Source organism: Aedes aegypti, chromosome 1, assembly GCF_002204515.2.
Source record: "Aedes aegypti strain LVP_AGWG chromosome 1, AaegL5.0 Primary Assembly, whole genome shotgun sequence".
Lineage (NCBI taxonomy): Eukaryota > Metazoa > Arthropoda > Insecta > Diptera > Culicidae > Aedes > Aedes aegypti.
The window spans coordinates 6279302-6294762 of record NC_035107.1 but is presented as its reverse complement, the minus strand read 5'-3'; the positions used below and the strand labels follow the sequence as shown (position 1 = coordinate 6294762).

The 15461-nt window shown below is 37.2% G+C and overlaps 1 protein-coding gene across 6 annotated transcripts in view; it reads left to right on the top strand.

The window, feature by feature from the left end:
• Nucleotides 1–350: 350 nt before the first annotated feature.
• LOC5572028 (potassium voltage-gated channel protein Shaker) overlaps nt 351–15461 on the top strand; it is a 544814-nt gene continuing 529703 nt past the window's right edge. For 2 of the 6 annotated variants that reach the window (XM_021838823.1, XM_021838825.1), the window contains exons 1-2: nt 353–1077; nt 1365–2269. In XM_021838823.1, the coding sequence (XP_021694515.1) occupies nt 823–1077; nt 1365–2269 (1160 nt within the window). In that variant the 5' untranslated portion in view covers nt 353–822. Of the gene's footprint in view, nt 1078–1356; nt 2270–15461 lie in introns of all 6 variants that reach the window. The other 4 variants (XM_021838824.1, XM_001660084.2, XM_021838822.1 and 1 more) reach the window with 4 other exon arrangements.

Below are 15461 nucleotides of genomic sequence, written 5' to 3'. Positions count from 1 at the left end.
GACAAATTTCCGTCCTGAAGGCCTGCTGATTTCACGGTTTGGCAGTTTTCGGTGTCCTTAAGCAATAGAGTAATTCTGCAACGCTGGGTGCTCTCCGAGGGCATTTTGGCGAAAGGCTTTCGCTCTCTTTCTCTGCTGAGTGCGGGAGGAGGTTCCCATCACCGTCTGCTGCTGCCCCCGTGGTGTGTCGGTGGATGGGTGGTTTGGGATTGAATTAAACATGTGTTTGTCGCCGGTGTGGCGGAACAAGTGGAGCCCAATCACAGAACGACGGCTCTGTCAAGTGAGCAAAAATCTGAGCAGAGAGCGAAATTCTTGTTCTGGAAGAGAAGCGATTTTTTTACTTATTTGGAAGGTACCGTGACGTTGCAACGTCGAGAGTCTAGCGAATTCTCGAGGTGGTCGTTGAGATTGGCCTACTGTGTGTCGTGCAGACGAGTCACCGTGGGTGAGTGAGGAGAGCGAGTGACTCGATTGTGTAACAACAGCTAAGGCCACGCTATTTCGGTTTCACTGGTGTGTGCGGTCTGTGTATGGATCCTAGAATCTAAAAACTAGAAGGCTTAGTTATAGAACGAAAAATAGTTGACGATTTTCACCTGCGCTAGCCACACAACTGGGCTGTGGTTCCGCGGGGTCAGATTTGTGGCCAGTTCCAGTCCGTTGATTTGTAGTTTCTTGTTGCCGTCAAAAGGGAGATATGGGAAATTAGTTGTGCCTTTGAAGTATGCGTCTCCTCTCTCGCTCGCTCTGAAGCAAATGGGTGCACTGACACGCCACTGCCCAGCTGGAGGCCGACTGTAGGCGAAAAAGGGAAAGGTGATGCGTGATATTGGGTGCTCTGGAAGACACAACTGGCCAAGCGAATCAACGAAAGTCCCATCGACAAACGGTAAACGGCAGAAGTGCTACTTGTGGAGCTTATTTATATTTGCTGATAAAAATGCAATTTCAATGAAACGGTTGGACACGATCCAAACGATAGCTGCCACCACCGGAAGTGACAACGAGAAGCAACTTAAAAGAGCCATTATCTTGGGAAGAGGAGCAGAGGCAGTGGCTGGTGCTTTCAATAGTGTAAGAGAGATGACGTGTGCATAAATTTCAAACCTTGGATTGGATCCTGTATCGGTTTCTGTGTTTGTCACTTTGTGTAGATGTGCATATCGATATATCACTGTCTGTTTTATCGTTGTAATTGTTATTGTCAGATGTATCAAAGGTGGAAGCACAGTTGAACGTTTGTTTGTCATTGAACTTGTAGAATAGAACATCCTTTGATATCCCTAATGAACACCAACGTTTTGTGATTTTAAGAGCAATATACATAGTAGATTCAGATATACATACGTCCAGTTTGACAGTTTTCGTGGAATAAAGCCGGAAAAATGGGTGCGGCCAGTACCGGTGCGGAATCGTTGGAGTGTTGCAACAACCAGGAGGAAGGATCCGTCCGTTACAACCAGAATCAAAATCACCAGCTGAACCGAGCACAACATCAACCAGCACCGCCACCGGCTCCGGCACCGTTGGCAGCATCCGCAAACAATCCACCACTGCCATTGGTATTGATCTCAAGTGCAAACCACCAGTCCCCACCTACCACCGTTCTTCAATCACCGGCGCCACTGCACCTCAACAATATCAACCAACAACAGCAACAAGCCCAACGCAACAACCACCTTCACTACACGCTCGACATTGAGAACAACAATCAAAGCAACCATCTGTATGTTAATCCCCAAGGAAACTTCAACTACGATTACTACCTGCAGACCTTCTTCGACGAGCATGAATACTACAACCACCTTAACAACAACAACAACAACGCTCACAACTATGCCGGAACCGTGTCGATCTACTCGGAAGCCGAAACCCCCATGACGGTGGCAGCCTCCAACCTGTCCGCGTCCTGCCAGTGCCTATTCCTTCGCTACTGCAAGCATAAAAAACGCGCTTCGTCCTCGTGCTGTCAACGGCCTCAATCCAAGAAGGCGCTTGACGCTTCGAAGCAGAAGAAATCCGCCCAATCCAAGGAACCGGAGAAGAAACCTAAACCGTCCGGCGGAGGTGGCGGAGGAGGAGCCCCACGTGGTCGAGGTGCTGCAGGTCGCGGCATGGACAACAACGATGCCGACCCGTTGATGCGTCGCCCGAGGCGTCGGAAGGACAACAGCGAGCAAGATCTTGCCTCCAAACAGCAGCAGCAGCAACCAGCCCAGCAGCAGCAGGGAGCCACCATATTCGATCAGAAGCAACAGCAAGCGAAGTAAATATGAGCCTCACTCTTCTATGAACCCCCCTCAAATCCCTCTCCCCCCTAAACACACTCACACACGCCACCGAAAAAAAAAACTAGCCGGCCATGCCCAGTTTACACACAACACAAGGCTTATTTGCATAAAATCAATTCGCGTTGTGCGATGTCGATGGCGCTGACTGTCACCCCCACTCACACCGCCCTGCGAATGCCACTGCCAAATGCCTACGCCTATGCTTGTCCTCTGTTAATGGTAATGAGCTCCGTATGTGTGTATTGCTGCCTCTCACGCACGCACGCACTTCGCCGGTCCTGATAACGCTTTTACTCTATGCTACATTTTCTTTCCTTTCGCTTCATGGGTGAAGCCGGGGAGGGGCAGGGAAATGCTGGTAAGCGCTACCTGGCTGATGGAAAACAAAAAGCTAAATCAACTGGTTTTTCTTTAAGAATTTGGTTGAATTTTTCACTAATTGTGTTCGGCATTCATATATCTATATAAAATTGGGTGGTAGGTCATTAGGCATAAAGTCGTTTGGCATAAAGCCGTTTTGGCATAAAGTCGTTTGGCATAATGGTCAACTGGCATAAAGTCGTTTGGCATAATGGTTGTTTGGCATAAAGGTCGTTTGGCATAATGAGTCTGAAACAAAGAATTCATTAGAATTTTTTTACGTTTCTATTGAATCTTTTTGATGACATCAGGCTTGTTTTGAAGTCAATTGATACCAAAAGACACTTTATTCAACAATCATATGCTTTTGAGTAGACTAAAGCATATAAGAAAAGTTATTGCCAAATAGTATTTTATTATTTATCCAGAAATTACCCTTCATTCAAATATAAATTCTTCTTTTGAGTTTCGCTATTGAAATATATTTTTTTGCGCTGCTGATTTTGATATATTTAGCACAAATTAACCCTTCTTTCAAACATTCTACTTTTTTCTAAATATGATATAGCCATAATTATATGTAAAAGGACTGTTGTTTGAAAATTAAAATAAATTTTACCTTTTTTATACATAGGTTGTTCTTTGGGGCTATATTTTTTTTAGATATTTTTTTTGTTTCCATCTGACAAAGAAGTGGCAATCGGTAACATTGATCTACTTAAGTTACTGGCGAAAAGAGAAATCGATTACTGCAGCTACTTCGATGGATTGTGCTACTTTTCCCCGAATGTCGTTTCCCTGCACGCCAGTTTCCCGATTGCCAGTTCCCTGAATAACCCGTTTCCCCGATTAGCCAACTTCCCCGAAAAGTTTTTGGAATCCGTAATTGTCGTAACTTTATACATTTCAGGATGGTGAACGAACTGGCTATCTGTTATGCACCCTTCTTTATTTAATTGGCGGTTCTTCGTGTTTTACCGTCCTCAGCATTTTTGCCAACATGTGTATAGCCGAGAATGTCAGAATATCTCCTTCTTTTGATAGCTTATCATTCTTTCTCGTTCACTATCCTGTCACTGAAGACTGACTCGATATCGACTCATGGAACCATACTAAAAACAAAATTTCATGGTTACTATGATGGTCCCTAGAAGCAGCTTTCCAAAGGATTGCTGTTCCATTGCTCGATATTTCCATGAGTCGATGGTCCCTTCAATATCGACTCATGGAGGTTTCACTGTATGAACATAACTGAGTGACATCGAAAGTTTCCACCAAATAACATAGATGTAGCAAGAAGGCACAGGGAGGGCCAAATATATGCCTAATTATTTTAAAATAAATTAATACAGCAATTCTCGAAGAATACGTCAAAGCATTTTTTAAGAGATTGTTCGATATATTTATCAGGAGTTCTGCCTGAGATTTATCTAGATATTTTTCTTCCAATTCTTCAAGGAATTTCTTCAATAGTCATTCCAGGTTTTGGTTTCAGAAATCGTTCCTCGGAGTGCCTCGAATTTCTTCAACCAATGTTTTTTTTTTTAATATCTTTATTAGTATCATTCCAAACATTACATTCATTTCTTATATCTAGGTGTTCTGTGTTATTTGACAACACTATCATCCTAATTTGGTAAAACAAATTTAAGATTTAATTAACATTTTGTTAACAACATATTACATTTCATTTGCCGTAGCAGTTCAGTTTTTTTTACAGGTGAGTTGATTTCACCTGCTTATAAGAGAAAAAAAAAAGTTTTTAATATACTTAACCTAACTTAGCCTAAACATATAACGCATTAATCGTGGCAATAGAAGATTGTAACGATTTTTGCCTGAAATTATTAATGATTGTATTTGACATTTGTTCCAATGTTTCAACATTGGATATTCTATGTAACTCATTGGTACTATACCAGAGAGGAAGCCTCAGAATCATTTTCAAAATTTTATTTTGAATTCTCTGCAGAGCTTTCTTCCTGGTATTACAACAGCTAGTCCATATTGGTACAGCACACAACATGGCTGGCCTGAAAATTTGTTTGAATATCAACAGCTTGTTCTTAAGACAAAGTATTGATTTTCTATTAATAAGGGGATAGAGACATTTTACATATTTATTACATTTGGCTTGAATGCCCTCAATGTGATTTTTGAAAGTTAAATTCTTATCTAGCAAGAGCCCTAGATACTTAACTTCATCTGACCAATTTATTGGAACCCCTCTCATCGTGACAACATGTCTACTTGAAGGTTTCAAATAAAGAGCTTTTGGTTTATGTGGGAATATTATTAGTTGAGTTTTGGAAGCATTAGGAGAAATCTTCCATTTTTGCAAGTATGAAGAAAAAATATCCAAACTTTTTTGCAACCGACTACAGATGACACGCAGGCTTCGTCCTTTGGCGGAGAGGCCTGTGTCATCCGCAAACAAGATTTTTGACATCCCTGAGGTAGCTCAGGTAAGTCAGATGTGAAAATATTGTATAATATTGGTCCCAAAATGCTGCCTTGAGGAACACCAGCTCTTACAGGAAGTCTTTCAGATCTGGAGTTCTGATAATTATCCTGAAGTGTACGATTTGACAGATAACTTTGAATTATTCTAACAATGTATGTTGGAAAATTAAAGTTTTTTAATTTTACAATCAAACCTTCATGCCAAACACTGTCGAATGCTTTTTCTATGTCTAGAAGAGCAAGACCAGTAGAATAGCCTTCAGATTTGTTGGAACGGATCAAATTTGTTACACGTAAAAGTTGATGAGTGGTCGAATGTCCATGGCGGAATCCGAACTGTTCATTGGCAAAAATTGAATTTTCGTTGATGTGGGTCATCATTCTGTTCAAAATAACCTTTTCAAAAAGTTTACTGATGGAGGAAAGCAAACTGATTGGACGATAGCTAGAAGCTTCTGCAGGATTTTTGTCTGGTTTTAAAATTGGAACAACCTTAGCATTTTTCCATTTGTCAGGAAAATATGCTAATTGAAAACATTTGTTAAATATATCAACTAAAAATGATAAACTACTTTCTGGAAGTTTCTTGATGAGGATGTAGAAAATTCCATCATCGCCAGGAGCTTTCATGTTTTTGAATTTTTTAATAATAGTTCTCACTTCTTCCAAATCAGTCTCCCAGGCATTTTCGAAAACGTTCTCATGATTGAGAATATTTTCGAACTCCTGAGTAACTTCATTTTCAATTGGACTAGTAAGTCCTAAATTAAAATTGTGCGCACTTTCAAACTGCATAGCAAGTTTTTGAGCTTTTTCGCAATTAGTTAGTAATAATTTGTTTTCCTCTTTCAATGCCGGTATTGGCTTCTGAGGTTTTTTCAAGATTTTCGATAATTTCCAAAAGGGCTTAGAGCCAGGGTCCAATTGAGAAATTTTATTTTCAAAATTTTTGTTTCTTAATTGAGCAAAACGTTTCTTGATTTCTTTCTGCAAATCCTGCCATATAATTTTCAGAACAGGATCGCGAGTGCGTTGAAATTGCCTTCTCCTCACGTTTTTAAGACGGATCAAGAGTTTAAGATCATCGTCTATAATCACGGATTCAAATTTTACTTCACATTTTGGAATTGCAATGCTCCGGGCTTCAACAATGGAATTTGTTAAAGTTTCAAGAGCATTGTCAATATCAAGTTTAGTTTCTAAAGAAATGTTAACATCAAGATTGGAGTCAACATACGTTTTATATATATTCCAGTCGGCTCGTAAATAATTGAAAGTGGAGCTGATAGGATTGAGAATCGCTTCTTGGGATATTTGAAATGTAACAGGGACATGATCAGAATCAAAATCAGCATGAGTAATCAGTTGGCTACAAAGATGACTAGAGTCGGTTAAGACCAAATCAATCGTAGATGGATTTCTAGAAGAGGAAAAACATGTGGGGCTATCAGGGTATTGAATTGAGAAATATCCTGAAGAGCACTCATCAAATAAAATTCTGCCGTTGGAATTACTTTGAGAATTATTCCATGACCGATGTTTGGCATTAAAGTCACCAATGACAAAAAATTTTGACTTATTGCGAGTCAATTTACGCAAGTCAGTTTGGAGCAAATTAACTTGCTGCCCAGAGCATTGAAAAGGCAAATAGGCAGCTATGAAAGTATATTTACCAAACTGTGTTTCAACAGAAACACCTAAAGTTTCAAAAACTTTAGTTTCAAATGACGAAAACAGTTGATGTTTTATACGCCTATGAATGATGATTGCAACTCCCCCACATGCCCCATCAAGTCTATCATTACGATAAACAAAAAAGTTAGGATCTCTTTTGAGTTTAGATCCAGGTTTTAAATACGTTTCTGTAATAACTGCTATATGCACGTTATTAACCGTAAGAAAATTAAACAGCTCGTCCTCTTTACCATTCAGAGAACGAGCATTCCAATTTAAAATATTTAAATTATTATTTGGATCCATTAGAAAAACGTAATCCAATAACAATTTGATTTGTAAATTTTACACCTACTTGGACTGCTTCAGTCATAGTGGTGGCTTTGAACATTGCATCAATCATTAGATTCAATTGTTCAGTTAGAAAATTAAAATCAGAGGCAGACATGTCATGTGATTTCCCATTGGAATTTCCGGTAGACGAAGAAGCGGAGTTACCTGTGGCGGTAGGGTTTTTTCCATTTGATTTGAAACAAGTAGAATGGGTACCCATGGATCGAACAGGGGAGGAGTTCGAATTTCCTGCTACGATATCGGCAAAGGATTTACCGTGGGTAGATACATTCGAAATAGAAAGATTCGAACGGCTACCCGACGGATTAAAATTAGTTTTTTGAATGAGCATGATTATGATCTTCCTGATGGGTATGATTCATGATCAAGCGATCGTTAACTGAAAAATGAGCATTGTTCGATACTCTACCAGGCAAATTCCGGAAACGACCGTTATCGTAACGGATATTATCTTTCATCTGCCTGGCACGAGCCTCAATGACCTTTTTGCGTGAAGGACAATTCCAAAAATTGGACTTATGGTTAGCCCCGCAATTACAACATATGAATTTGGTGGTATCTTCCTTCACTGGACAGACGTTTTTGGCGTGAGAAGAACCTCCGCAAATCATGCATTTAGCATCCATGCGACAATTTTTTGTACCATGACCCCACTTTTGGCACCGACGGCACTGAGTGGGGTTCTGGTAATTTCCTCCAGGTTTCTGGAAATGTTCCCATGTCACACGGACATCAAACAAAAGTTTTGCTTTTTCTAAAGCTTTAATATTATTTAGTTCTTTTTTGTTAAAGTGAACTAAATAAAATTCTTGAGAAAGCCCTTTCCGAACAATTCCAGATTGGGTTCTCTTTTTCATAATGATTACTTGGACTGGGGAAAATCCAAGTAAATCATTTATTCCATTTTTGATCTCTTCAGGTGATTTATAGTCACTTGAGAGACCTTTCAAGACAACTTTGAACAAACGTTCAGTTTTGTCGTCATAAGTAAAAAATTTGTGCTTCTTCTCTTCAAGATGTTTGAGAAGAAGCTCACGATCTTTAAGAGTTTTCGGCAAAACGCGACAGTCTCCTTTCTTTGCGATTTGGAAGGAAACCTTGATTCCCCTAATGGAGTTCAAGATCTCCTGCCTAAATCCCCCAAATTCGGAACAACTGACCACGATAGGCGGCACTCTTTGCTTCCTCACTTGAATCAAAGAGCCTGGGCTAGAGGCTGCTTCGATTTGGTGTTCGGAAAATTTGTCTAGAGCATCGAACTGATTGCTCATTTCGATACAATTATTCATTTCACCCTTGGAAGAAAGTTTGCATTCCAGGGAAGCGTCCTTTCTTCCATTCTTGCCACGTGTAGTGACAGTTTTAAAACCCACTTTTTTTGAAGGAAGTAGTGAATTCAGAGATTCACCCTTCCTTTTGTTTGTTGTTGATACCATGTTTAATTAATAAACGAAAGAAGACGTGACCTTCGAAAGGTTTTTTCCCAAGACGGTGTCCAAGAAGGATTACCACCGCTAGCTTTCGCCAACGGGTCCAACGAAAAATCGAAGGCACGGGTCCAAACAAGGATCGTAAAGGGATCAATAGTAGAAAAATAGTACTGAAAAGTACTGTTTTAGTAGCACTGAAAAGTACCGTTTTTTATTTTAGCACTGAAAAGTACTGTTTTTGTAGCACTGAAAAGTACTGTTTTATTGCTTTAGGTAGTTTTTAAGAAAACTTCCAAGAGCAGAGAGAATTCGTGTACGCACAGCACGAAGGTACGATGCGCACTGTTCTTCAACCAATCGTTAGTAGTACCTCAAGGTGTTATTTGGAATATTCATCAAATTTTTCCAGTGTTCTAGCAAAGAACTGGCTGAGAAGTAGGAATTCCTCCAAGTATTCATCTTAGATGACACCTTTGGAATTTTTTCTGCATATTTCTAGGGATTTATCATGTATTGATTTCTCTTGAACTCGGTCAGTAGTTACACCTGGAACTAATATTCGAGACTCGCGGAGACGGTTTTCTTTTTCTGCGATTGCTGAGTTTTTTTTCTTATTCCAATCAGTGTTTACATTAATCATGTGCTAGCCGTTCAAGCTCTCACATGGCCATCTCAGCAAAAAACTTTTGCGTTTGCATCACACCGAAGCATGAACGGCATTTTGAGTGAAATTTCATTCCAGCAAACGTAGCAGACATTATAAATAGCTAGTCTTGTGTTTAGATTTATCAGCATCTTTTGAAAACTACTCCGCGAATGAGTTTTTTTTTATGATAATATATATTGAATACAATACTTTTCACTTTTTCAGCCATAAAAACAACGGACTGCATTTGACGTTTCGTGACAGCGGAATCTGGGCTGCATATGACATTGACATTTTTCCTCTTCGCGAGTCTCTCTCAGATCTTGAGCAGTGCTGGGAATGGTAATAGTAGTAGGCTTGAATTTCGCGAAAATCACGTGGCTCTTTCCAGTACTGTAGTTCAAAAACGTGAATCTCATCAAGTAGCCTATGTTGGGTGAATTAATTTTCTAAATCGTTAGGATTGCTGTTTGCGTTTGACGTGCAAATCCGGTAAAATCCGGTTCAAATGCGGTAACACAAAGTAACCAAAGGAAACTTAGCAATCATTGTGCATATCACCGCCAACCTAGCAAAGAAAATCAAATTTTGACTTCCTTGCTGAAGATCTTACCGCATTTGGTGTTCCCGCATTTGATATTTGCATTTCAAACGCACACAGCATTATCATTGGAGGCTCCAAATGCGGGAAATTCAGCGGAAATCGAACATATTTCTACAGTAATTTTGGGTTGCCTTTAGCAACGGGTGTTTTGCAGTTTTCAAGGCTTTTTGCCTACAGCTGCGATGGGCGTGAGTTTCACTGGCTTCGCTGACTGTGATTAGCTTTGTTTCGCTACTGCAGAGTGAATTTCAGATTTTTCCTCAACCCTGATCTGAAATTGCTCTTGTTAACCCTTTAATACCCAAATTTTTATTTTCGATTTAAGTATTATTTTTCGTTATCTAAAATCGTTCTAAACACGTTTTGGGCATTTATTTATTTTTATTCGATAATTTTGAAATTTTGGTTTTGATTTTTATAATTTTTATTTTTGAACATCCCTAGCTTTTTTCATTTTTTCTTGAAGCCTCTTCTAGTTGTTGATTTTTGGCAATAATAAAAATTTAAATTGTTACGGTATTTTTAGAAATATTGAATTTTTAATTTTTTTTCGAAGCGCATTTTATTTTCCGTGTAACTAACGGAAAAACAGGTTTGAAATAATTGTAATACCACCAGGCTCTTCTTTTGTGATAGGTTAATCGTAGAAAAATATAAAAGGTACGATTTTTTATATTAAACATGAAGCCCAGGCATTTGTAGCTTATATAAGAATGCAATTTTTCAAACAATTTCTAAAAATACAAAAAAGTTTCAAAAGTCATAAAAAACTTTTCTTATATGAGTCAAGGTATATGCCAAAAATAAAATCATTTTGATTTCCGAGCTACGAAAAAATACACAAAATTCCAAAGTGTACCCCGTCTAAAGGCGGGGTTGGGTATTAGAGGGTTAATTCGTTAACTCTTCAAGGTTAATTCCAAAAATCTCTCAACTGTCATTTTCTCTGGGAATCCTTGACAACGTTCAACCTTAGACTAAATAAAAAAATGTTTAGATGTACCTCTGAGAACTCCTCCGATAACTTTGGCAGACAATCTAACAGTAACTGTTCTACCTTTTATTCAGAAATTTTGACACCAAATTCTTTATGATCATCCTGAGAAATCCCACCAACAATTGTTAAGATATCCGATGGAATCCTCCAGGGTTTTTTTTCAAAGAATCCCAAAGAAATTGTCCCAGTGATTCTTCAAAATAATTTACCTTCAAAAGTATTTAGATGTTATCCATGCAATTCTCCTAGAAATATCTTGCGAGTCTTTTTACAGATGTTTACAAAATACCTATAATAATGATAATAATACAGTCGAAGCTTGTTATAACGACATCGTAAGGGACCGTCATAAAAGAGAAAAGTAGTATGTTCTAGAAATAACTCCGGGTGTTACATAAAAATTCAAAGCGCTGAAATTTCTGAACGAGATTTTTCTCAGAATTTTTAGTAACTTTCATTGGAGTTGGATCCGATGTTTCAAGAAAGGCTTCGGAAAAACAACTACAGAAATTCGTTAAAAGAATCTCAAGTGATATACCTTTTTTTCTATCTTTATTAACGAGATTTTTAGCCCTGGGCTAGTTCATCTCGGGACCAACGGCTTTACTTTACCCTTCCGAAGGAAGTCGTCACTGAAATTTTAAGTGACTATCTCGGGGATGGGATTCGATCCCAGGTCCTTGGCGTGAAAGGCGTGTGTTCTAACCCCTACACCAGGTCCGTCCTCCTTGTGAAATACCAATTTCATACAAGATTTGGCTTGTTTCGGGTTATCCAGTTTTTTTACATATTCTAGTTCTACATTAGGTTTTGAACTAGAGCACAAAGTTTCAAAAATTTTCGTGACCTGGAACTATTTAAAACAAAAATGCATTTAAAATTAGTATTACAATCACTTTTGAATCATCCTTCGTCAAATTTTACTTTAGGGTGAGCTGTCATTATATGAATTGAAATACCATTGAGTCTAAAGATTGAAATTTGCTTAAATTATTTATAATACCAAATCAAGATATTGAAGCGCAATAAAACTGGAAAATGTGCTCCTTCGATTAAGCTAGAAAATCCTGCAAATTTTCCTTCGCTGCACAACCCAATTACACTTGAAAAGTCTTACGATTTTTCTTAAGATTCCCCGAAATATTCATTAGGAATTCTTTCAAAGATACATTAGGAATAATTTCAGTGATTTTTTTAAGGATTTTATCTAATGCTTCACCATTTTTTTAATATTGCATCTTGCATTCCCCATGTTCCTGCTTGAGATATAAGAAAAAATCTTGTAAAATCCTTGGAGAACTTTCTGACGGAACTTCTCAGTAACACCTGGATGAATTTTTGAAGAATTCCAGAGAAATCTTTGGATGAAATTGTGGTTTTTTTTTTGGTTTAAACAGGGATTCTAAACTTCCGCGAAATTTATTGTAACTGTTTTGAAGATTTAAGAGAAAAATGTGGAGAAATTTGTAGCAACAGAAATATCTCGATAGAAATATTGGTGTTTTGAAAAAATATCTTGGATTCTTGATATAGGTTTTGGTGTTATAAATAAAAGAATCCTAGAAGGTATAGAAGTAGAATTTCGGTAGTAAATACTAAAATAAATTTTGGAGTTTTTCTCAGTGATATCCCTAAAATAAATTTTGATAAAATTGGTGTCAATGCAGAATCCACGATCGAATTCATAAAAAATATGACGGTGTCCCATAAAAATTACCATTGCAGAAAAAAAAAATAAGTCGAGGATGTCTTCAGAAGAAAGTTAAATGGAATTTTGAAAAATTCCTTGAAAAACTTAAACTAATTCTTGAGAATACATTAAAAGTATTCCTGAATCAAATCTTAGATGGATTTCGAGTGTAATTGCTGAAGAAATTCAAAAAGAAATACAGTCATTTCTCGATTATATGACGGATCCAAAAATTTTGGCGTGATATACCGAAACGTGATAGAATTAAAATGTATGTTCCTGCTATATAATTTTCATCAAAATTTGACATATATGTTGCAGAAATACAGCAAATGAAATCAAATGTACGTAGGAGATGGATTAAATAGATATATGGTAACTGTTAAGGGTTATTTTCAAGCAAACAGAAAACCATGCTTAAATCGAGAGTGATATAATGAAGCGATATTAAAACGAGCAGTGATAAAATCGAGAAACTACTGTACAGCCAAACCTCTTTTTACGCTCCAAACTTCAATTAACGCTCCCTCTTTTTACGCTCCAAAAATTCCAACTTACACTTCTGCCTGATGACGACCCACGAGAACCAATGAAACATGGGTATTTCTTGAACGGGACCGATGAGAAGATGTCGGAAATCAATGTCTGACGCCATCTTGGATTCCAAGATGGCGACTTTCGATTTATGTGAATCACTTAAAATACACGCTGTATGGTTATGTTTGGAACGGGACCAATGAGTAGATCCCGGAAATCGATGTCTGAAGCGATTTAGGATTCCAAGATGGCAACTTCCGGTTAGTAAAGCTCACTTTAAACCAACGTAATTTGGCTATTTTTGGAACGGAATCGATGAGTAGATGGCGGAAATCGATATCTGACGCCATTTCTGAATCCAAGATGGTGACTTCCGATTTGTGACAAGCACTTTGAACCCATGCAATTTTCAAATTTTTGGGGTGTGTAGATAACGTATATCGATGTCAGAAGCAATTTAGGATTCCAAGTTGTAAACATCAATTGAAACAAATACAAGATGGGTATTTTTCGAACGGAACCGAGGAGTAGATGCCTGAAATTGACGTGTTTTGATTCTAAAATGGCGTCATCGATTTCCGTCATCCCTATTGATATCCTTGAGAAGAACCCTGGATAAACCACACCTCTTACTTGAGAACGATGGAAAACGTTTTTCACTCTTCTAATTCTCTTTTGATGCTTCTCTAGTCAGGGGCGTAAAAGAGGTTTGGCTGTATATGGAAGTATCTGTTTAAAAATTCGATCCATCAATAGTTGAACTCTTACATTTTTAGTGGTATCTATGAATGAAAAATGTTCAGTGATACCTTTAAAAACTTCTCCCAGAACTTTTTAAGAGATTTAAAAAAAAATTCACTAACAGTCCTAAGGAGTATGTACGTAAATTACATTAAACTAAATCCTTTCAGATCTTTCTGATCAATTCCATCACGAATTAAGGTCATCAAAGGATTCCTTCATGGATCATCCTATGAATTTGTCAAGGATTTAACAACGAATTTCACTAAAAACCTTTTCAAGCTTAGAACAATGCAAGTATTCTTCAAGAAATTACTCCAAAGACTTTTCAAAGTAATTGTCCTCAAATGATTTCTGGATAATATCCAAGTCATTTCTCCTCTTCAATTGAGCTTCTTAAATGAAGTATGCAGAAAACCTCAGATAATGGGAGTTTGCTTAGAATTTCCCCCCATATATTATTTCAAGCATTTATTTTCGGAATATTCTACAATACAAATATATATACAAATATACAAATCAATAATTTCCGTTTTTTCGTTTTATGAAGGCCTCGGGACCAAAGGGGCTATTGCTGTTCTCATCTTTTCTTGAAAGTTAAGAAAATTTCACGTTTACTGTCAAATTTTCAGCGGTGTATGTTTTTTAGTTTTTGAGATATATTTTTTTTGAAAATAAAAAATCAGTCATTTTTCATCAGCACACACTGTAGGTCTCAGTAAATTCGATTTTTTATAAAAAAAATCATAACTTTCGAACAGCTCAACCGATTTCCAATCTTTTTTATGGAATGAAAGCTTAGGATTTCTACTTTTCAGACAAAATTGAAAAATCTGAAAAAAAAAAATAAATGAAATAATATTAAAAAATCTAGTTTTTTCAAGCTTTCATTCCATAAAAAGGATTGGAAATCGGTTGAGCTGTTCGAAAGTTATGATTAATTTTTAAATAAAAAATCTAATTCACTGATACCTACAGTGTGGGCTGATTAAAAAATGACTGATTTTTTATTTTCAAAAAAATATATCTCAAAAACTTAAAAACAAACATCTCTGAAAATTTGACAGTAAACGTAAAATTTTCTGAACATTCATGAAAAAATGAGAACAGCAATAGCCCCTTTGGTCCCGAGGCCTTCAAAACACGAAGAAACGGAAATTATTGATTTTTTTTCATGTAAGAAAACAGTTTTTGTGAAATTTTATACTTTTCCTGAAAAGTCAAAATCTTTAGCCTTCATTTCGTCCAAAAATATTGAAAATCGGTCTAAAGGTTCAAAAGTTATAATTTGTTTTAAAATATTTTTTTGCAAAATCGCGATTTTTCTGGTCTCTCTAATTCGGGAATGGTCACCCTAATCAAAAAATTCAAAAACACGTGTATCCTTATTTCAGATTAGGAACAAACTAGCAAATTTTCACGGAATTCGGTGACCCACTAGATCGGTTTTTCATGGAATGGATGTATATAAAACTCTTTACTAAACTCCCAAAATAATTTTTGAGGCATTCATGTAAAAAATCATGCAGAAATCTCTTGACGAAATTTTAGAAGAACTTCTCAGATATTGTTTGATGGAATTCCAAGAAGAGCTCCTAAGAAATTGTGGAGCTCAAACGCAATAGAATCCAAGTGTGGTTTTGGTCGGTTTTACGTTGAGTATACCAAAAA